Source organism: Triticum urartu, chromosome 3 (genome assembly GCF_003073215.2).
Source record: "Triticum urartu cultivar G1812 chromosome 3, Tu2.1, whole genome shotgun sequence".
In the NCBI taxonomy this organism is placed as follows: Eukaryota; Viridiplantae; Streptophyta; class Magnoliopsida; order Poales; family Poaceae; genus Triticum; species Triticum urartu.
In genome coordinates, this window is record NC_053024.1 from 134,993,020 (window position 1) to 135,015,368 (window position 22,349).

A 22,349-nucleotide genomic window follows, 5' to 3' on the forward strand; every position below is an offset into this window, starting at 1 on the left:
CGCAACAATTATCACCTTTGCACTGTAGGAAGGCCAAATGCTGTAGTACAATGCTGTGCTAGACTGAAACAGTTCAGCACAGTGCCATAGACTTTCTGTAATGACTACACGGTGCTTTGACTGTTGAACAAATCAGTGGTGCTTTCCCTGAACAATGTTTTGGTAAAAGGTAAGGGTAAGAAAAAAGGCTACATGCCATCTACAGCTCTTTGTCCCAGGTCCAATACCAAATGACATCTACAGGTAAAAAAAAGTGCTCTTTGGACTTGAGGTTTCCACATGCTCTGAGTCTCAGTACCAATCATGCTGATAAAGGGATGCCGTGGAAAAGGAGGCAGAAATTCTCGTCAGCAACAACAAATCATCCAATGCATGTTATGGTGTTCCCATATCAACAGTAAATTTCCTGTGGATAATCAAGACTTTCAGCATATCAGTGTACCACTGTTATTACACATGAGAAATTTCTAAACTGCTGTACAAAAACAATGTTTTCTTAGAGGATGGTATTTTATCTGTAGCGGCATTTTGCAAGTAAATGATGTATCTGACGCACACCTGTTATGTACCATGTCGGCGAATCTTGGGTCCCCTCTCAAGTCATGAAGTCGCGATTTCAACTAGTGTCACAGCGGCAAATGCTAAAAAAAGGCTCCCTCCGATGTATGCTATAATCTGCACGAGAATGGAGACAGAATTGTTGGACATAAACTGTGCAAGAAGTTACCTTAAATTTCTCAGGTTTTCTACAAATTTGACAGTTACACATGAAGTATTTGTCTCAACAGCTGAAAAGAAGTCCCTAAAGTCGACATTATTCACCATGATAAAATGGAGGTGACAAGATATTCTGTTATTTTTCTGTAACAGCCTGTGTTTAAGTATGAGTAGATTTCACTTACAGCGCCTTTTCCTGATGGCCTACGCTTTTCCATTAGTTCATTAGTTGATGAAATTGAACGGTTTGTTTAGGTAGAAGAATCAGTTGATATTATATTAGCAAATTATATGTTAAGGGGTTGATCGAGTGACAAACAAATGTAATCGACACCACAAATCTGTAGCAATTTAAACATGGGGGTGAAACCACTAGGTCAAATTCATTACACAGATAACTGAGCATCACTCAGTTGGCTAGAGGCGAACGTGCTCACCCAGCCCACCCGGGTTCGAGGCTTGGCCTCCCCGGTAGTTTCTTCTAAATAACAACAACAATGCCGCTTGCTAGGGATGTTAGTCGGAAAAAAAAACTAATCACATGATAAATCAGGTTCCCTTGGTAGTACTGATTTACCTTTTCAGATAGGAATGTCCCCAGCAAAGAACCACCAAGAACTGCAATCTGCGAGAGAAGAAATAGGTTAATGCCAATCTCCCTAAGAACCAGAGGCAAAATGAGCAATAGAATAACTGGCATGTACGTAGTTGCTGCTCATAGTGTTTATGTTCAATAAACAGGGTAGATTTTAACTAAAAGAAGTTCCTTAGAAGAACTTAAATAAACATTGCATCCCGATAATACACTGAAGGTGTTAAGTTAACAAGCACATGCAAAAACTGATCAACAAGAGAAGGCAGTTGCAAAACACAAGGCTGGCACAACAACAGAACAAGTAGGACTCAGATAAATGACCAAAGCCCTAAAGATTCCAGCATTCCATCAATTGCAATGTTATAGTGCTTTAGTATGCTGACTACAAATAACTTATCACGAGAATGTTTATGCAAATTAGGACCATTTTTGTCAAGTAATGTTGTTTCTTACCAATGTTGCAACACCATGACCAGCAAGCGATCCTGCAATGACACCCGGAGGGGATGAAGCCGCAGCAAGTGCTGTGAAAGAACAAGGAAACAAGAGTCAATGTTGGCTGTGAAAATAGAATCTCACACTTGTATGGAATGGCAAGAACTATACCAATTGTTGAGAAAAATGATTTATCACCCCATTCAGCAACAAAAACCAAAACAAATGTGCTAGCAAGAGTACTGGCGACAGACACTAATCCTGCGCCATTTCCAGAAAACTTCGAAACTGCTATCTCAGCCTGCCATTGTTCAGTATAATAGTGTTATAAAGCAGTTTCACTATCAGACAGAAAGAGGGCCAAGCACAAGAATATCATCAAGTGCACCAAGCAACTGCAAAGGCTATCGGTTAGATATGTAACTATAACTATTGCAGTATATTCCTTAATGTCAGTGATCTTGTATGTGTGGCCTTTTTGCATACTTCTTTTGAAGACTATGCCCTTTATCATGTAATAGATAATATTGATGTACTTCTTAAAAGGTTTACAATATAAGCACACGATAGAAGGCCAAGAAGATTGGATTATTATGCATATTATTATCTTAAGTATATTATGCATAAAGCAAGACATCAAATATAAAGTTGGAAGAGCAGTATATTCATCAGTTAAGTCTTAGTTGATTAAAAGGTATGAATGTGTTTTTCTCTAAGATCCATGTCATGAATATTGTGACCTGAAATTTAAGGATATGGTAGACTAAACCTAAGAATTTAAATTTTGAAGTTCTACCTCCTCTTGCTCCTCATTCATCTTTTCTCCATCACCTGAAGCCGCATCAAGTAATGTAGTAACTCCATAGTATACCTAAATCCAATTAAGCTTGTCAGGCATGACAATGTTTTTAAACCTCAAAAAGTAATGCAATAGTAATAACCCTGCACACACTTAAACTTGTTTACAGAACAACTGATTTCTAAGTACATATTTGAGTATGTCATAGGTCATGATTTCAACACATTGTATATTTGTAAATGTAACAATAATATGAGGTTTTTTTGCTTACCAAGAGACACACAGCAAGAATGTCATCAATTGGGAAATCTGTACCGCCAAAACTGCATATGCAAGAGGCACATCAGATAAAAACAGCAGTTAGAAGGTTCTTCACTAAGAGCAGCAAACAGAAGGTCGTCAACTAAGGGTGGCAGATAGAAAGTCCTCTTTAAAACTTCAACAACAAGTACAATCACCTGAATGGAAGGACGCCATCAACGTAGTGAAATGCTCGACCAAGAACTACAGATATAACTGTCATTACCCTGTTTATACCCAAGAAGAACAACCTTGTTTATAAGTCTGATATGTTGAAGTAAAAAAGCGGAACTTCATAATTTACTGACTATGGAAAAACTTATATTCCTGTATAACTTAAAATCTATAGCTAGAAGCAGATAAGCAAGTAACAGTATAGGAGAAGCATCGTAGCGTATAGAGAAAAGCATGAAAAATATATTTGTAGTACTTACGCAAGTGCTCCAAATGTGCCAAGAAAAATGACTCCTCCAGAATTTCTAGCTGCTAAAAGTGCCTATTGAAACACATGAAACTGCAGCACTTATCAATGACTCATTTTTGTATACACATTGGTATCAAATTACTTGTATAGCACAGAGTGAGAAGTAAATAGGAAGCCACATAACTTGTGAATCACTTCCTCCGTCCCATAATATAAGAGCGCTTTTGACACTACATTAGTGTCAAAAGCGCTCTTATATTATGGGACGGAGGGAGTAGAATGCACTACTAGTGGTAGGGGTGTTCAATGTTCATAGTTGGTTTTACGGTTTGATCCAACCGGATTTTGAACTGGATGTATGCATGCAAAATTTAGTTCCGTCTGCCGGTTTCAACGTGTAGTTTGCGGAATAGAAAATGCAGGCAAGCATTGTGTACGAAGTCTTGAAGCCTCTAAAGATTCTAACCATGGCAAAATAATCTAACTGTGTGTGCATGGATATACTCACCGCAATGAAAAACGTCCTGTCTCCTAGCTCAGAAAAGAAAATCAGCAGAAAAGCCTGAAATTGGAATTTTGGAGCATCAGAAATGTACGCGACATGCACTTGCTTGACGGAAAGAAATAAAAGGAACTGACGAAGCATCAAATTTGAAAGGGCAGAGGCAGTTCTCCTAACTGAAGCAAAACCTGTACTGATGTCCCCGAGATCCCCCAGCAGGTCCGCCGGCGGCTGCAGGCCCATGAACTGCGTGCCGGCCAGCGCCTGCTGCGACCCCTGGATCATGAGCACCCCCGCCGCCGCCGCGAACGCGAGCCCCCATTTCGGATCGGACGGCGCGAGCCCGCCACTGTCCGTACCTGCCGGCTCCGGTGCCTCTCTCTCGTCACAAACCACAGGAGCTCCAAGCAGCGGCGGCGCCTCGCCCGGGTCGCGCTTAGCTGGGCACCTCAGCACCTGCATCGGAGGCGATTTCACGTCAGGTGTTCCGGTACGGCGGGGAGCTATCTATCTCTTTCCTCCGTTTAGGGATGAGGTTCAGGTGCACTGTACCGGTCGCCCGGGAAGGCTGGCGAGACGCGGCGGCGGGCGGAGAGATGGAAGAGGCGTCCTTGTTCGGTAGGGTATGGAGGAGGAGGAGGTGAAGACGGTGGAAGAGCAGGAGGTGACGGAGGCCATGGCGCCGCGGCGGTGGCTGCGACCTGCGGGGGCGGGGGCGGGGGCGGGGGCGGGGTCGGGGCGGGACGGACTGAGCGGTTGCCAGCCGCTTGCTCTCGGCCGTTGGGAGTGGATAGAGTTCGAACGGGTTGTTGGTAGGTAGGCTCACATGCAGCCTGGCCCACTGTTTTGGGCCAGCCCATGTTCAAAGGTTCGCTTGGCAACAAGCGGCGGCGGCGGCGGCACGTCCGGAGCAGCAGCGTCTTCGGCGATCGTCAGTTTTGCCACGAGCTCGCCGGAGTCGACGAGAGCGTGAGCATCCGCCGCCGCAGACGGTCCTATCGTTGCTTTAGTCCGTCGATCGATCCCGTGCTCGCGCTAGCTCCCTGTGACCGAGGGAACTCGTGCTCTCCCGCCCGCCGCCATGGCCGGAATGCAGTGCACACCAGGTGCTCGACTCTATGCTCGTGTCGATTCTCCTAATTGTAGTTTGCTTAGTTTGGTTTGTACTGGCGTGCGTTTTCTTCCGTGCACCACGGCGAAAAGGTTTGCTTGACTGAATGACTGGTCAAGGAAGGATGTAGCTACCGTTATCTGTCTTTGCTTGGATTGGACGACCCTGGCTGTGTCCTCCGGGCTTATTGGTGCCGCTGGGTAGATAGGATGATGGAGGTTGCTTTTGCACGCCGATGCTATGCACTGTTCTTTAGTGTTCTGGATTTGATAGTACGCACTATGTAGGATGAACAGCGAGCAGAGCTAATTCCTAACATTATTTATGCAGTCTGATAGCGTGTCGAATTTGCTTCGACTGTGTTTAGCTGAAAGGCAAATGCACTTGGTGAGTTGGTGATGATAAGCTCAATCAGCAAGAGGAAATTAAGTTTTAACAGAGAAGAAGTGTGAAAAGCTCATTCCATACAATTTGGTTGATCGGCAGCGTAATTCTGACCACTGTCAGATGTATGTATGTTAAAGCCCCACTTCATTTCACTACTAATGACTACAGAGAAATAAATGATGCTGACTATTCATATAATATTAATCAAGTACTGGAGTGTCATTTAATGAGAATAGATTACGAGTGTATTCTCTATTACATTTGCTAGATCCACTGACGAGCAATAGTAACTAAACACACCTTTCCCCTTTCTAGCATATGAAAGAGTAAAAACACTTTTGGGTCAATAGGTACTGTGGTAGATGAGTAAACACTTTGTTCTATAACCTGTAGGTTTGCTAATCATTAATTTGTTTGTGGCATTCAATGGTTAGGTTCCAGTCTGCTGCTTGAACCTGGCCATCTGGGAGAGCTTCTCAACAGCTTCAACCAAATGATCAAGCCTAGCAACGAATTCAATCAGTAGCGATGCGAAAGTCGCAAGCGACAGCGCTGTGGTACTTTCAAGTGCACGCATCCTCGGAATCATATCAGAAACGTCATTTTCATCATCTTCAAAATCATCCACCTCCCGAGAAGGCCATGAATGCAGCCTCCTCTGCTGCCTTTTCATCATCTCATGGTAGGATTCAGGTTGCAGTGGCCCAGCTACTTGTGTTGCTATGTTTTCAGCCATCTTACTTTCTGGGTCATCATTTTGTTTGCTGTTGAGGTTGAAAGTGACAGCCCAGGAGGTTTTCAACTGTGGCTTGGCAGAGTTGGCTTCATCATTTACAGTAAAGAGGTAGGACTGCAGGTCAATTGATTGTTGCAGACGCTCAGTTGAGACATGCACATGCTTGAGTAGGCTTGTTTGAAGGCTCGACTTCATGTTGTTTACATCCTTTGCCAAACTGTGCAGCAACTCTGCAGCTTGGTTTGTGGCATCTAAGATCTCAGAGCGGAAAGCACATCTTAGGTTGTATGGTGCCTGCAGAATGCAATGACTATATTTATATGCAAATTATGGTAAAGTGGTTCCTGATTATCTTATTAAATACTCCCTCCATTCCAAAATAAGTGTCGTGGTTTTAGTTCAACTTTGTACTAAGACCACGACACTTATTTTGGAACGGAGGTAGTATATAATTTTCTAGGAAGTATACAAACATGAAAATTAAATCAACCCAGTACAGTAGTACATCGTGAGGAAAGGTGCACCTTTCAACTAATTCTTTTCTGCGTTGTTTTAGATAAGATGATCCATGTTTGTTGTGATCATACTCTTGACCTGTGGTGTCAATTACTTGGTTAACTTGCAATCTTACAGCATCTCTTGAATGAATATGCACTTCTAAATAGGCATAATTTGCATATACCTATACCATTCACAGAATGAGTATGCTATAGTTCTCATAAGTAAAGTTGACAGTCAGGTACTTTCAATGCTACTCTTACCAGCCAAGGTATATTTGGCATTTGATTAATATGGTCAACTGATTATGTTGCTCCTCAGGTTTTTCTCTTGCATAAGCAAGAAACCAGTAGAAAGTTCCTTCCTGGTAGTGAACTATGAAGAATCTTAAGCTAGTGTTTAAGCAGAGTGACAAATTTGATCCATATGACCTATGACAATGGTGTGCCGAACATTTACTACAGACGGTGTCCTTCAAAAGACAAATTTTCTCACAACATCCCTCAGATTTTAACTACCCTCCTTTCTGGTCCCTTGGTGAAGTATAATTATTCCTTCTTATGTAGTATATTATGTTGTATTGTATCATGGAATAAGAATATGGTGTTTTCCACTACCAGGACAAGGAACTAACTAGGACAAAGAACCAGTAGCCTGCACGTAAAGGACCCAATGAAGGTATCAAATTCTATTCTCAAATCAAGGAGCACAATATTGGCATTTATTTCCTAGGACAGTTCAGATAGTTCACATATGCATCAAAGTATCATGTTTCTCTTATGTATAACTCTTCTATAATATTCTATGTATTATTATGTGTGCATCAACCAGTTTGTTAAAAATACTACTCCCTCCGATCCAAATTAATTGACGTTGGTTTAGTACAAAGTTAGTACAAGTTTGTACTAGACCAGCATCAATTAATATGGATCGGAGGGAGTACATATTTTTGGAAATAGCTGCTGCAGTTATGGGTCTGTAGCTAGGCAGAAGAAGGATCAGAGTATGTACAGCACATATACTTCTGAAGCCAGGAGTATCACTATGATACCTGAATCTCTGAGTGCAGGCAGCCATGTAAAGCCATCACCTCATAGGCACAGTACTGAAGAACATTGCCAACTTTCACATATTCTGCCCATGGGTAGAAGAAGTGTTTGAATCTCCCATGTGGTGGCTCCCACTTAGCAGAGTTCGCCTGGACAATATTCACCATATCACCAGTGAAGTGTTATCTGGTATGATCCTGAGTAATAATAATTCAATTATACAAAACTAAGGTTTGCTACTTACCAGCGAGTCAAGTTTTGCTGATGAATTTAACATAGCTCGGCACTTCCTGAATGCTGGTTCATCAGGGAAGTCATCCATGACTGTCGTTGAGAAATCAGGATGTTCGGAAACGTCGCCACTTAGATACTTTTTGACGCACTCTGTAGCAACAGAAAGTAGAAGGATTGTGTTATATAACCTCATTTGTGATTTGACTTCAAAAAACTTAGCTTGAGGACTAGAGCAAGACCTTCTAACGAGTCTGCCAGAGAACTGAAATTGGCAACTAACTCCATGTGTAGTTGTTCCCCTGCCCAGATTGGGTAAATGGTGACATTCACAAGAACAGCTATGAGGGCTCCAATTGCAATTGAGTAGAGTCTATCCATTGCAGTCCTGATGGGGTTTCCCATACGGTATCCCGATGCAATGATCAAGCAGTAGGTGAATAGGATAACTCGGAAACCATACTCGTATGGAATTAGTGATGGCCATAACTTCATAAAGGATGTTGCAGCTCCTGCATATCACATTATTGCACAGTAAAAATGTTGAAAACTGAAACCAAGTACTGTAAATAGAAGTTCTAACTTGGAAAAAAAAGGTTAATATCTGTTCAATACTGCTTAGCTCTAAGACGTACCAACAAGAAAGATGCTGAAACCAATGATGTATGGTTCTGCAGTGTGGCCACAAGACACAGCCACTTGAATAATGACTATCGCAAATACTCCAGCAAGTACACTTCCAAGAGCTCGATTGAATCCACGATTGAATGTTGCACCTACAGATAGCTTAAACTATTAGGATTTCCATTCATAATATTTTTGCATATTTGACATCAATGCTCATGTAAACTAACATAGTATATCCAAATAGTGTTCATAATGTTTCAAGCAGCTGTTTTAACTAGCTACTCATGACACTGATGTTACTTACCGATAGTGTACTCGAACATAATAGCAACAGTGAGGATGGACCATATGATGTTAGTCCCAAAGATGTCATAGGGCGCACGAAAGAGTATGAGAAGTGACACAAGGAGGCAAGCAAGGCCAACTTTGAGTGCAAAGGTAACCCTGTTTGTGTCCTGCCTAGCGAAGTCCCAGACATCACATAGCCTTTTACTTGGGGACTGGCCTTTCTCACTGATCTGCTTCTTTACACTTTCTTGCTCCACGCTTTTTGATGGCTGGCAAATATCTATCCTTATACTACCCTTCTTGCCATTCATTCTCCAACTGAGGATGTCCTTTACACAGTAGCTCTAGGGACTGCACGGAGAACCTCAGATAATGCCAATGTGGCTGCTGTATTTGTGCTTGAGTTGAGCTGTTGAAGTGTAGAGTCTTATGGATGGACAGAGGGTATATATAGCCCATTGGGAGGTTAAAGTGCAAGTAGATAAAGAGGTGGTGTAGCCACCATAGTGTCACATTAGGAGAATATAGCTTCTGAAATAACTGATGGAAATATTAATGCAGGTGATTTTCGAGATGCTCTCACTCAATAATGTAGGTATTGATAGAGAATTGGAATCTATCATCTGAAATAATGCCATCTTTCCAGTACTGATTTGTAGTTTATGGTCTATTGTTTGCCAGGTTTGCAGCTTCACGTTGTCTGAGAGTGAACATGTTTGGAGCAGATCCTTAATAGAGGCATGTCGTCTTTATTTTGGATGGATACTACCACGAAATATCATCAATAGAATGGTTTTAGACTCTCCACCACATGCATATATTCTAAATGCATACATGAAGCAATCTCCTGCTTAGATCCATGAGACCAAAATCTCGACTCTCAAGAATGAACTTTTGGTGTGATCAGAAAAATCTTTACTGGTTCATGGACAACAGGGAAAACCCAGAAGTTGAAGGATTTCTGCTAGTTTTGCTTACTAGTATGGTTCTTGCTGTTTGATAAATACTGCATACTCATCAGCTTATATAGCAAATTTCTTTGCGACCAAAGAGATGAAGTTTTCACCAAGAAAAAACATGTTTGAACATATATGATAAATTAGAATGTTCCTTCCAAAGTTCAAACTTGTCATCTGTCTCCAGCATTCTTGCTAGCTTGCAAGATACAGGGCAGCAAAGACTGCATGTTACAAGGATAGGGCTAGGTATTTTCAAAGTTTTAAATAGCGAGCTATGGCAAATAGCGGCAGCCTGAAAATAAATTAAATTGGCGCTATAGCGCCACAAAATTGTACAGGATGCCGTTTAGCATGATGCCCCTCCGCTATAGCACTCTATTTAAAACTTCTTTATTTTGTTGATTGTACTCTGCTACTCTAAGAAAACATTGCTTGGTAGAGACCAAAGTTATTAGGCCAATAAATAGGTCTTATGTCGGTAATCAGATGATCTTTCCTGATCCGTGTGCCATTTGCTAAAATTTTGCCTATTTTTTAACAGCCACTGTAATCTTTAATCTGCAACAGAAAGTGTATATGTCATGTCCCATGCTTGACTAGGCTATGATGATGATCAAATTTATGTTCTATGATTTAATCACTCTTGTATAATGCAAAGATCTGTGTGCGCACGCACGGATGCTCAGGTATGGTTTGATTCTTTTTGTACCTGTCTTTTGGCAGGATTACGAAACCTGAGCATTTCAGCACCAGAAAACAAGAAGAGACAGATTCTGCAAAGCTTGTGATCTCATGCTGCATGGCATCAGATTCCTCATGGCCTGTCCGCGTATGGAACGATGTCGGGTTTAGAGTTTGCATGGAGTGATGCCATCAGTGAGCCTAACGTGAACGGATTAATGATGGATCGCGGAATCTTCACTGGCCAACTGTCTATAGACACGTTAGATAATGGTGTGACATCCTATTCCTTCCAAAAGCATCACCAGGAATAATTTGCGATTAATTTCTTTAAATTTAGCACTGCTTTACTTTTAACCATATGCCATGATTTCTGTACGTTGAAAAAGTATCATATTTACCATGAATTGTAGATGCCCTTATACTTTTCTGCAACCAAAAGAATGATACTTGAAATTAGGGAATGCTGCACGAATAAACAAAATGTAAATGGATTGCTGTTTATTGTAGTATATACTTTAACAGTATCATTGATTTTACTTCTACAAATGGTTATAATCACTTCTGGTTTCCTATTTGCGGGGTACTAGATTGAGCTGGTTTTGGCATTTAATTTTTACCTACTACTCACAGTAGAGGCTAACTTGTATTGAAATGTTTTACCTGCATTATTGTTACAAAATATTTGCAATTTATTGGTTTTTATTTCTGTTATGGAAGCTGTATATTTAAATGACGCAGTTTTGTACAGCTCAATTTCATATTTGCTTCTGTTACGAATGCAGGCTAAATATGTGTTCAAACAATTATTGACCAAGATTCATATCCTTTCTGTCAATCCCAAAAATAGGTTTATCAAAGAACTTGATTAATCACCAAAGCCAATATTGCTACAATAATAGAGGAGCAGCAAAACTTGCCAACTATTCCTGTGACCAATATTACTGCCTTGCCGCTTACTCCACTGCCTCTAGTCACCATTACCACATGGTTGTCACCTCCTAACACTTGTTGCACAATATGGCCGCATGCATCTTTGTGATGCATAGGCCGGAGGCAATCCTCCTTTTCTAAAAAAAACATCTGTTGCACAAATTTATGCTGGTTTAGTAACAGAGCCCTCAGAAGGACATAAATGACACTAGTGATTTCTTACGACCTCCAAGACAGTACTCTTACTTACTACTTCTATAACTATATATTAGTTCATACTCCCTCTGTTCCTATATATTTGTCTTTTTAGAGATTTCAAATGGACTATCACATACGGATGTATATAGACATATTTTAGAGTGTAGATTCACTCATTTTGCTCCGTATGTAGTTGTTGAAATCTCTAGAAAGACAAATATTCAGGAACGGAGGGAGTATAAGGTAAAACTATAGTGCCGAAATAATTTTCAGTCATTGTTCAATGTTGACACTTTAGACATTTTCTAGTCGAAATTGTGTGTATTTGACCAGAGGATTCTAAGTGTTAATACAGAAGGACAAAGGTTGTACATGGTGTTCCATCTTTGCAGACATTTATGCAGTTTCCAGTTTTACTTTGGTCGGCAGATGGCCTTTACGGATTTGGAAGGAAGTCGGGAGGTGTATAATGCACTAATTGTGTTGTTCGATATCGAATCAAAGGCACGGACAATATCTAAGCGAATAACATGAGGTCTTTACTGAGGAACTTTAGCTAGGGTAGGTGTCATTCAGAGCTCACACTGTTCCTGTATGCCTGTTGATGAAAAACATCACCGTGCAAGATTGTTCCATTCCTGGTCCTGCCTGTGTCTTCCCCTGACAGTCTGCATCATTGTTGCTTCTGCATATACAGGTAGCACCTAGCTGATGCTTGTGTGGTCCACGAGCATGATAGCATTGACGGAGACTTGGCCTGATTTATTCCACAACTAGCGCCGGAACTTGCCGCCGCGCCCGTGGAATTGCCCGTTTGGATTTTTTGTTTACTTGCAGGGCAACTTGTGGGGTTGATGGCTACTGGAACTGAAGGTTACCCAGGAATTGCCTGCCCTGCGTCTTACTGCAAATTATTGGAAGATCATATTCTTATCGAGAATGAAAGCATTATTCCTCCAGCGTCGACGGTAGGAATGCAAGAGGGGGTATGAGAGACGTGAAGGTTTTGTGAGGACCCGATTTATTTTGTCCAGTGGCATGCAAGAGGGAGTGGACACGGCCCAAGTTTCATATCAAATGTGTGTTTCCTGTTCTGGTTGAATTATTCGGTGTGACTATTTTCGCTTATCCGGTTAGGCTTGAGCATTTTGGGCCAGTAACATGTTGCTTTCAGTTTTGAAGCTGGGTAAGCTCATATAAAATGCATAATCTTCCCTATTTTCTAATCAAGCCGAATTTTTTAGACCGCTTTGCTTGGTGCTAGACATCTCAAATCATTTGTCCCGAACTTATTATATACTTCTAAAGTTAGTACAAAGTTGAGACACTTATTTTGGGATGGAGGGAGTACTACGGACCTACTGCCGTGGGCCTCATGATGAAGCAAATGAAAAATATTAGGTTCATTTATTATTATCACTATTGGTGTCAAAAAGTATGCATGGTTTTGAAGATACCGATGCAAAACACTGTTTGTGCTTATAAAAGTATTTGTTAATGATCAAATCGACTGATGGCCATGAATATCTACTGTCCTCATCCTGATTCTGCCCTATCCATCCAGTTCTTACAGGATCGGTGGTTACTTGTGCTAAACTTGGAAGTTTGAGGGCTTGATGTCTTATTTCATGGTTGAAGGTAGAATCTGAACTTGTGTCCCGCGTAATAATGTGACTGTCCGAAAGAATGTGGATGTGTTACAAGTCCGTACCATAGAACATCATGTTTTGTTATCTTAAAATTATGTGCAGTAGTCCTGATACATGGATTTTGAACATGGTGTCACCGCTTAGCGCAACGGTTAACATTTAACAAACTCCTAAACTCGGTTCAAAAGGAAAAACTCCTAAACTTAGCGTACATCTTTGCTGTTGCTCGTCATGCTTTTGCTGATTAACCTTCTGCTGTGTGCGCGTGATAGTGTAGAAGGTCTTAGACATGGCTGGTGCAGCTATTGGCGTCGTGCTAGATGAATTTAGCACATTATTTTGTGAGATCTTAGACAAGGGAACGCTGCACCTTTGTTCTTTCGAGTTGATTTACTCAACCATTATGTTCTGAGTATTTATAACATGACAAAATGGACACAAAGAATGCTGGACTTCATTTGGTTCACAATATATAACTTTAGTCTGGATTTATAGACATAATAATGCTGGACTTCATATGGTTCACAACATATATAATTTTAGCCTGGATTTATAGATATAATACTGCAATAAAACTAGTAGTCAGACTTGCTGTTTTGGAGACCGTTGCAATGTCCAGATCGGCGACTTCAGGGAACCGGAGCAGGCACGCCCCCAAATCAGCTTGCTCACAAACATATGCAGCACTGCAGTCCATACAGCTCAACCAAGAACAAATTTATTCTGTATAAATTTGTCTATGTACATATATACAACAGTTATGATTCAGTACTACTCATCAGTGATTGGTAACTACAATACAACAAAAAGGTAGATTTTGTAAGTATCGTGCTAAGACCCACCCTATCCTCCTCTGAGATTTGCTAGGCGTCTGATCCATGCCAACCTCGAATAAAGCGACGCCGTGCTCAAAGATTGAGATGAAGCCTCGAAATATGTCGGTTTTGGAGTGGACGGACAGCTAAGTGATCTGACTAGCTCTTGTACAGACAGGACCTTGTACTTTGTTGGTGGGGTCGTAGCAATGTTATGTACCTTATGCTCATAGATCTTCCCATTCCTGTCGAGTTTGTAAACGGAGGCACCGTCAAAGCGGGCATGGCCATCCCATGGGACTCTAGGAATGCCGTGGGCAATCCAGCGAATCATAATAAGATTCTCGGCAGGCTGCCATATACTAACTATATCAACCCATAATGCTTTGAAGAAGATCCGTCCAGTAAAGCGCAATCCCCAGAATAGACTTCTGTAATTGTCAATGCCCTCAAATTTATTGAAAGGGTTTCTGAAGACGATATCATCTCTGGCAAATAGCAACAAACAGAATTAGGAAAAGACCAATGATAAGACTCAACAGTACAAATCTGTACAAGAAAATGCAACCTTCGTGCAATGTACTCTGCATAACATAATAAGTTAATTAGAATGGAAGACAGATGCAGGCTCAAGTTACTCAACTCATGGGAGCAACTGCAAAGCATTAGAAATACATGCTAAAGTTCGAACAGAGCCAAGATCGAGCAATTAAACATGCAGGTTTAATAGTAACCTCGTAATTCAGATACAAAATATTGTATTTTTCTGTTTCTCTTAGGGTCTAATTTGGTTCTAGGCCTAGCAATGCCACACTTTGCCACAAGTTTTTGCCAAACTTGCCTAAGGTTAGTTCAATAAAGTTGGAGCCACAAATTGGCAAGCCTAAGGGAATCTTGCCACACTAAGTTTGGGGCCCTAGTCTGGCAAAAAGCATTTTTCCCAAGATGTGGCTGGAACCAAACGCCCAACTAAGTTGGTCAAACTTGCTTAACGTTGTGCGTGGCAACCTTAGGCAAACTTAGTCTCAAACCAAACAGCCACTAAGCTCAGTGAATATTCGAAGACATCTTAAAGACGCAAGAAAACTACTGTATGATTTGGATGTAATTTAAATGGTTAGGGCATGGGCAATGTGCTGAGATTTTGTTGAGATGAAGTCTGCCACCCATAGAGAGTCTAGCAGAGCAAAATTTGCTACAATGTCTTAGACCCGGCTGTAGGACCCACTAGCTAGCAGAAAGACAATCAGCTCTACCTTTTTCTGAACACTAGCATATTTATCTTGTGAGAGTTTGCAAACTGACATTGCGCCCATTCAATTCTTTTATTTGCTTAGACTCGGTCCTCAAACTAGAACCGGTTCCTCAAATAATTTAGCTAGCCTCACCCCTTCTAATCTTAACACCCGAGTCCCACATGCAAAAGATACTCTTAGCAACGGCTCTTTTGCACTATTGCAGGGGATAACCTCATGATCGCAATAATAAAATATAAACTCTAATGGACAACTGACATACTGATAGGGTTAATGCAAGAAACACTTATGTAAGCAACTGATGTTGGGTCATGTTTATAAATGTTTGGTCCCACTCCCAGTCTGCATCGTAGATTAGACAACACGCTAAATGGATAAGATAAGCTTAAGCAAATGTCATATTGCTTGCATTAATTGATAATTATTAAACAAGATGGCCACAGTATGCTAACAAGACAGAGACATCATTACACCCCAACCGAACCAGAAAACACATACTAACCAGAATTAGATTGTATTTTTAAGGAGAACAAGCAGGAGAACTGACTGTCTTTGTGTTACGAGGATAAAAGCTCCCAACAACAGAAGATAGGGAAAATGGATGCAGGAACCCTCTATAAAATGCAGAGCAAAACAAAGAAAATTGCCAAAAGGGCAACTACAGCGCTAAGCTATCACCATAGATCGATGATGATCGACACAAACAAGAACCTACTTTAAAACTTGATCAGCCCGGTCATCTCTTCCTCCCTCACCATGCACCACTGGTTCTTTTACAAGCTAGGATGTGTTTCTATTACACTAATTAACTTACTAGTTCCCGATAAAGAAACAAAACAAGACTCTGCAACAGAAGAAAAAAGAAACAGATAGCATGTAGAGGCTAACCGTGTGCATAAGAAAGAAGAAAAGATGGATGCCATCACATTGCAAATCTAGTACAAGAGCCTCCCACCACTGGGTCAAGCCTGTCACACATATACTCTGCTCTCCAGTCCACATTTCAGTTCATTGTACCACTGTCCACTCAGAATCAACACTAGAGGACCGATGCTACTGCCTTAAACATGAATCTCTGAATCTCTTGAGGAATGCATTGGGTAGCTCTACAAGTAAGAGATCCTACTCACATCCACAAGACAAACCATATCCTAATTAACTTTATATAGAGATAAAACCTAAGCTTCATTAGATGGTTTCTGAAATGTGGTTCTTCTGATGCTTGATAGCCCAATAGTAGCTGCGCTGCCCAGGTCATCCATCCCAACTCGAAAAACATCCAACACTAGATAGGTGTGAAGAGTACCGAAAGACTAAGCTAGACTATACTTTCAAGCTAGAAGAGATGCGGTATTGTGAGACAATCTAGCCATCAACATCGCTCAATGGCAATCAAATAAGTACTGCATCGGCGCAACTACTTAACCCAGAGACATATCTGCAGCGAAATATGCATTTAGCACGTTCCAATTAGAAGCTGATGCCAGTGTGTCACAGACCAATCCCTTATGAAGTAGCCACAAATAGACAGCGATGCTAATCAATCAATTAGAAGCACTAACCAATTTTACCCCAAATTCACCAGGGTTCCACCTAACAGTTGATCCTTTGTTTTTGTATTTTTTTTAAATAAAAGTTTCTGAAAGGATCTCAAGGTGAAGACAGAGAGAGGCAATGAAACATGGGCACGGACCTGTAGATATCGAAGCTGGGCTCCTTGTAGAAGACGTCGGGTATCTCCTCCCTGAGCGTGCGGATGGCGTAGCCCAGGTTGAGGTAGTACCTGCGCCGCTCCTCCTCGTCGTCGTCCCGGCGCGTGGTCGCCGCCGGCGACTCCGAGGCCGGCGTCATCGGCACGGAGAAGAGCGGCGGCGGGGCCGGCACCGGCAGCCTCCCGTCCCGCACGGGGTCCGTGACCCTGATCACCCGCCCCCGCCCCGTCCCCGTCCCGGCCTCCTCCTGCTTCACGCGGCCCCCGGCCCTGGCCGCCGCCACGACCCTCGCCCCCCTCCTCCGCACGACGCCGTGCGCGGGCGGCCGGGCCGCCGCGAGGTCCGGGAGGTGCAGGAGGTTGGCCATGCGAGCCTGGATTCGGAGCTCCTCTGCTTAGGTTTTGGTGGGATGAGGAGAGAGAGAGGAGTGTGTGAACTGCGTGAGAGAGGGGCGGAGCGGAGCGGAGGAGAGAAGGGTCATTTCATTTGACTTGGGTATTTGTTGGGTCCGTTTCCAGTTCGGTTTTGGATATTCCGCGGCGGCGAGCGTGGCGTCGGATGGCGCGCTCGTTTCGCCCGCTGCGTGTCTCTATTCTGAGGACGACGCGTAGCCGAATATCTCCCGAGTCTCTTTCTTTTTTTCTTCTTGCAAAAATATCTGCCGAGTCGGGGACGGCTTGTGCATCTGCTTGCTGCCGGTGTCTCTGTCTGCGGGCATTTCTGATGATAAACAACAGGCTACAGGTCCGGTTTTGTCTCTCTCAGAATATTATCCTCCAACTGAAAACAACATGTTTTATGAATACTCGCTTCGCGATCTCTGATCATAAACAACTTTGACCATTTTGTGCGTCTACGTGAATGTGCAAATGTTATGAAACAAGCTATGGTTAATTTGCAGTATCCTCTCGCGAGGCGATTAGGATGAAGTCTTCCTTACTTTGAAATTAGGTTATTATAAAGGTGGAATTCAGATTTACCGGAAAGCATGTGGTAAATCATAGACTCGTCAAGATGGGTGTCGGCGTTCTGGGAACGGGGGTTCCCAAACTTGCCTGCCTGCGACCCGCAGCGTGGCTCCACCAGCGGCCCCATACGGCCCTTTTTTTCAACAGACACTCAAGACCCTCGCGAGAGGCCAAGCCTCGCGAGGTGGACGACGCAAGACCTTCTCATGAGCGGCCTCACCAGACTGTCTCGCGAGGACAGAGAGATCAAGACAAGAGACACCTCGCGAGGTTTCTGTGACGCAAGCCATGATGACTGGAACCAGGCGGGCGTCAGCGCGCGCAACGTCCTCGTTTCCTCTTTGGTGCTAAAGGGGCAAGCGCAGACGAGGAGTCCCGAGGCATCAGGCAAAGGTTTTCATATCGGTGTCTCTGTCTGCGGGCATTTCTGATGATGAACAGCAGGCTACAGGTCCGGTTTTGTCTCTCTCAGAATATTATCCTCCAACTGAAAACAACATGTTTTGCGAATACTCGCTTCGCGATCTCTGATCATAAACAACTTTGACCATTCTGTGTGTCTACGTGAATATGCAAATGTTATGAAACAAGCTATGGTTAATTTGCAGTACCCTCTCGCGAGGCGATTAGGATGAAGCCGTCCTTCCTTTGAAATTAGGTTATTATAAAGGTGGAATTCGGATTTACCGGAAAGCATGTGGTAAATCGTTGACTGGTCAAGATGGGATTTGCCCCTCCGGTGATGGGGGTGGTGTTTCTTAGGCCCTCTAAGTGTTTAGTTTTTTTGGAAACACATGGGCATGTTTATGATTAAGGTGTTAATCATTTTGTGGAGTGCTATACATGACAAAGAGAAGGGGGTTGACCTGGAAACAAGGATGATAACCTCGCCTTGAGCTTGACATATATAAGGGATAATTAATTTGGTGCCTTTAGTTGTGTCCCCCTCGGCAGGTTTGCCCCTAGTTTCTGAAAACCCTCGTTCTTGCCCAACTCACTTTGGTTTCTTTGTACTTTTGCCCCCCGTCACGGTTCCGTCCAGTCAGCGTCGTTTGACCGCTACCAGCGCTAGATTTAGGACACGGCTTGCCCCCCGTGCTCACTCGCTTGTTCCCCACCTCACTCTTTCGTTCCCCATTCCTCCCGTCACTCTCTCTCCCTGTCCAAACCCTAGTTCGTCGATGCCTCAACACCAGATCCAGAAACCCTAGGGGCACCACCACCAGAACGTCGTCTGCAGCACCAGCACATCCATCTCCAGGCGATGGGGGAGAATGGAGAAACCCTATGCGGCGGCGGCTGCCGCCACAAGAAGGGAATCGCATCGGCGCGGGAGGGCGATGGTTGCGCGCACGGCCACGGCGGCAGTGGTGTCGTCGACGGCGACAAAAGCTCGCCATCGGTTAAGGGGAGCGTTGAAGGCGGTTGTGGTAGCAGTCAGGGCGACAAGGGCAAGGGCACCGCATCTGCACGGGAGATCCCGACGGGGTAAGTCTCAGATCTGCTTTTCCTTAGTATCGTAGGCTTGATTCAGAGAAGATTTAGTCATGGTAGATGTTGTGTTCATTATTGTAGGATGGATCCAGATGTTGCATTCTTTCTGTCTGTTAGAATGGAGACCACAGTCATAGTCTCTGCTGGTACCAGAGGAAAAGAAAGCAGCTTCACATTTCCATTAGTTGCGGACAGCAGTAGTAGTTCATTTAATAATTTTAGGGCTAATATTTGTGCAAAGTATCCATGGGGATTGTTTGATCCTGTTGAAATAACATATTGGGACAATTCACAGGAGAGTTGGAACCCTTTACAGTGTGATAATGAGTTAGGTTTGATGTTTGCAAGAAATGCAAAGACAAGGTCATGCAATTTGGAAATTACAGTAATTCAGATAAAGAGAGGAGAAAGGTGTGAGAAAACACCTGCATCTAGGACAACTGCTGGTGGGACCAGAGGTAGAAGAAGTGGTAGACCATGTGCATCTAGGCCAGGAGCTAGCAGTACTCCTAGTGCTCCTGGCACTAGTGCAGCAAGTGCTAGTACCACCCCAACTGCTCCAACTTTCACTGAGAAACAAGAAGATCAACCTGATCCAGTTGTGGAGGAAGCACTGCTTGATGCACCTATTTTGTCTGATGAGGAGGATGAGAAGCTTTATCCAGGTTATGTACAACAAAATAATGAGGAACATGCAGCAAATGAAGACTACATACCTACAGGATTTTCAGATACTGATGAAGATGAAAGGCAAGAGGATCATGACATGTGAGCTTTTGCGGATGTAGATGAGGACAGACCTGTCATGATGTATGATAGAGATAACCCAAGCATTGAGGAAGGTGTGGTCTTTCCTGGGGCAGTTGATTGCAGAAATGCAGTTGGAACATTCTCAATCAAGTCTGAAACTGAGTACATCACACTGAAGAGTGACCAGAGTAGGTTCACTGTTAAATGTGCCTATGACAGGTGTAAGTGGAGGCTGCATGCATCTGTGATGAGGAGGATCACTTTGTTTCAGGTACTAGCTATTTAGTTTACTACTATTTGTTTTAAAATTGTGACTTTTTGTTTTACTAATGTTGTACTGACAGGCGTCCTTGTTTTATTTTCAGATCAAAGTGAACCCCCACCCTCACACATGTCCTAGTGTGAGCAGATCTCAGATATTGAGAGCTGCAAAAAGAAGGTGGATTGCAGATGCTTCTATGGCTTGGATCAGAAAAAATCCAGGGATTGGCACAAAGGAAATTCATGGTAGGTTGTTAGAGAAGTATGGTCTTGAGGTGCCTTACAGCAGATGCTACTATGGTAAGGAAATGGCACTTGACAAGATATATGGTAAGTATAGTGACAGTTTTCAATTACTTTTTGCTTTCAAAGCAGAAGTAGAGAGGGCATCACCAGGCAGTGTTGTTGACATTGACCATCACACAGTGGAGTACAAGTTAAAAGGAAAGAAATTCTACAAAGAGTGTTTTAGAAGGGTTTTTGTCTGTTTCAAAGCTTGTCAAAAGGGGTTTCTAGAGGGGTGCAGGCCATACTTGGCTGTAGATGCAACTGCATTGCATGGTAGGTTTAGGGGCCAACTTGTAGCAGCATGTGCCCTAGATGCACACAATTGGTTATTTCCTGTTGCATATGGTGTTCTTGAAGTGGAGTCCACTGAGAGTTGGACATGGTTTTTTAATAATTTGAAGAAAGTTATAGGACATCCTGAAGGATTAGCTATCCATACTGATGCTTGCAAAGGACTGGAGAGTGTTGTTGATGATGTTTATCCTGGAGTTGAGCACAGAGAGTGCATGAGACATTTGTCTCAAAATTTTGGTAAGAAATTCAAAGGGAAATTTTATGATGACAATCTGTGGCCTTGCTCACTAACTTACAGCATCAAAAAGCACAATTATCATCTGAACCAGTTGAAAAGCAAGCTCAAAGTGAAGGAGTATCTTGAGGAGCACCACACCAAAATCTGGGCTAGAGCAGATTTCACTGAGTTGAGCAAGGTTGATCTAGCTGAATCATTCAACTCTAGAATCAATAAATACAAGGGCCTACACCTAGTTGACCTGCTTGACAAGAGTAGGCAGTACATTATGGAGAAGTTTGACCTAAGAAAAAGAATTTGCATTGACCATTTCATTGGGCACAACATCATACTAGCAGTAATGAAGGCATTAATGGAGAAAACTAAAGGTTTGGAGATGAGCATTGTTAGGAGAAGCCCAACAGAGACTGAGGTACTTGCAACTGACAGAGAGAAGAGGGAATGGAGGTATCATGTGGACCTAGAGAACTGGACTTGCAGTTGCAGGCAATGGCAGGTCACTGGTAAGCCATGCATCCATGCACTTTTCTTCATCACTTCTCTAAGGGGTGATGCTAGTGCAATTGATAAGTATGTCCATAAGTACTACTCTGTTGAGATGTTCAGAGCCACTTATGCTGAAAACCTACCAGCTTTGGAAGGCAAGTAGCAGTGGGACATTGTAGATCCTGAATTCAAGTTATGTGCTCCTGTTCAGAAGCAAGCACCAGGCAGGCCAAGAAAACAGAGGATTGGAGCAAGCAGTGAAGGAAATGGCCTTGGGACAAGGAAGAAGAAGTGCAAAATGTGTGGTAGATGTGGACACCAAGCCAAGGGATGCACACGATCTGTTGATCCAGCTTTTGGAGAAGAAGAGCATTGGGGTGCACAAAATGCAGATGATCATCCAACAGCAGATGAGCCAGCAATAGCACAAGTGCAAGATGAGGATCAGCCAATACCTGATGTAGTCCAGCATGAAATGCGACCACCAAGGGAACCATCTCATGAAGCATCTACACAAGCAAGTGTAGTAAGGTATGTGCAATTCTCACATCCATTTCTGTTCATGCATACATTACAATTTGTAACATGTTTGCAATTGTTTAGCCCTAGGAAAAACTATAAAAAAGCAGCACATAGAGGAGCTTCTCCAAGGTGTGTGAAGAGAAGAG

The 22,349-nt window shown here is 42.8% G+C and overlaps 3 protein-coding genes and 1 long non-coding RNA gene across 4 annotated transcripts; 1 reads left to right on the forward strand and 3 right to left on the reverse strand.

The window, feature by feature from the left end:
* Window positions 1–41: 41 nt before the first annotated feature.
* LOC125543296 (GDT1-like protein 1, chloroplastic) lies at window positions 42–4,527 on the reverse strand. The gene is made up of 12 exons (XM_048706602.1): window positions 4,325–4,527; window positions 3,950–4,228; window positions 3,779–3,832; window positions 3,281–3,342; window positions 3,005–3,073; window positions 2,818–2,869; window positions 2,544–2,618; window positions 1,919–2,048; window positions 1,766–1,836; window positions 1,295–1,342; window positions 559–675; window positions 42–406 (listed from the first exon to the last, which is right to left on the reverse strand). Exons 1-11 carry the CDS (start codon window positions 4,448–4,450, stop codon window positions 601–603), a joined length of 1,041 nt encoding a protein of 346 aa, XP_048562559.1. The 5' UTR covers window positions 4,451–4,527; the 3' UTR covers window positions 42–406; window positions 559–600.
* Window positions 4,528–4,913: 386 nt separating this feature from the next.
* On the reverse strand, window positions 4,914–9,010 carry LOC125543293 (aluminum-activated malate transporter 9-like). The gene is made up of 6 exons (XM_048706600.1): window positions 8,716–9,010; window positions 8,420–8,560; window positions 8,027–8,296; window positions 7,798–7,937; window positions 7,556–7,702; window positions 4,914–6,300 (listed from the first exon to the last, which is right to left on the reverse strand). The coding sequence occupies exons 1-6, from the start codon at window positions 9,008–9,010 to the stop codon at window positions 5,701–5,703; spliced, it is 1,593 nt and encodes a 530-aa protein (XP_048562557.1). The 3' UTR covers window positions 4,914–5,700.
* Window positions 9,011–9,165: 155 nt separating this feature from the next.
* LOC125543297 lies at window positions 9,166–12,773 on the forward strand. Its single transcript, XR_007298368.1, has 3 exons — window positions 9,166–9,290; window positions 9,381–12,031; window positions 12,168–12,773. It is a non-coding gene; the product is annotated as an uncharacterized LOC125543297 (long non-coding RNA).
* A 1,042-nt stretch (window positions 12,774–13,815) lies between these two features.
* Window positions 13,816–17,395, reverse strand: LOC125543298. Its single transcript, XM_048706603.1, has 2 exons — window positions 16,884–17,395; window positions 13,816–14,422 (listed from the first exon to the last, which is right to left on the reverse strand). Exons 1-2 carry the CDS (start codon window positions 17,267–17,269, stop codon window positions 13,963–13,965), a joined length of 846 nt encoding a protein of 281 aa, XP_048562560.1. The 5' UTR covers window positions 17,270–17,395; the 3' UTR covers window positions 13,816–13,962.
* Between the last annotated feature and the right edge of the window lie 4,954 nt (window positions 17,396–22,349).

Bases quoted from the DNA above. Each gene is read 5' to 3' on its own strand.
- LOC125543298 (XM_048706603.1), bottom strand. From the start codon at position 17,269: ATGGCCAACCTCCTGCACCTCCCGGACCTCGCGGCGGCCCGGCCGCCC. The intron at 14,423-16,883 runs GTCCGTGCCCAT...GCTATTTGCCAG, and splicing joins CCCAGCTTCGATATCTACAG to AGATGATATCGTCTTCAGAA.
- LOC125543296 (XM_048706602.1), bottom strand. From the start codon at position 4,450: ATGGCCTCCGTCACCTCCTGCTCTTCCACCGTCTTCACCTCCTCCTCC. The intron at 4,229-4,324 runs GTACAGTGCACC...CCTCCGATGCAG, and splicing joins CCAGCCTTCCCGGGCGACCG to GTGCTGAGGTGCCCAGCTAA. The intron at 2,049-2,543 runs GTAGAACTTCAA...GAACAATGGCAG, and splicing joins TGAATGAGGAGCAAGAGGAG to GCTGAGATAGCAGTTTCGAA.
- LOC125543293 (XM_048706600.1), bottom strand. From the start codon at position 9,010: ATGAATGGCAAGAAGGGTAGTATAAGGATAGATATTTGCCAGCCATCA. The intron at 8,297-8,419 runs GTACGTCTTAGA...TGTGATATGCAG, and splicing joins TTTCAGCATCTTTCTTGTTG to GAGCTGCAACATCCTTTATG. The intron at 6,301-7,555 runs GTATCATAGTGA...TGCATTCTGCAG, and splicing joins GCCTGCACTCAGAGATTCAG to GCACCATACAACCTAAGATG.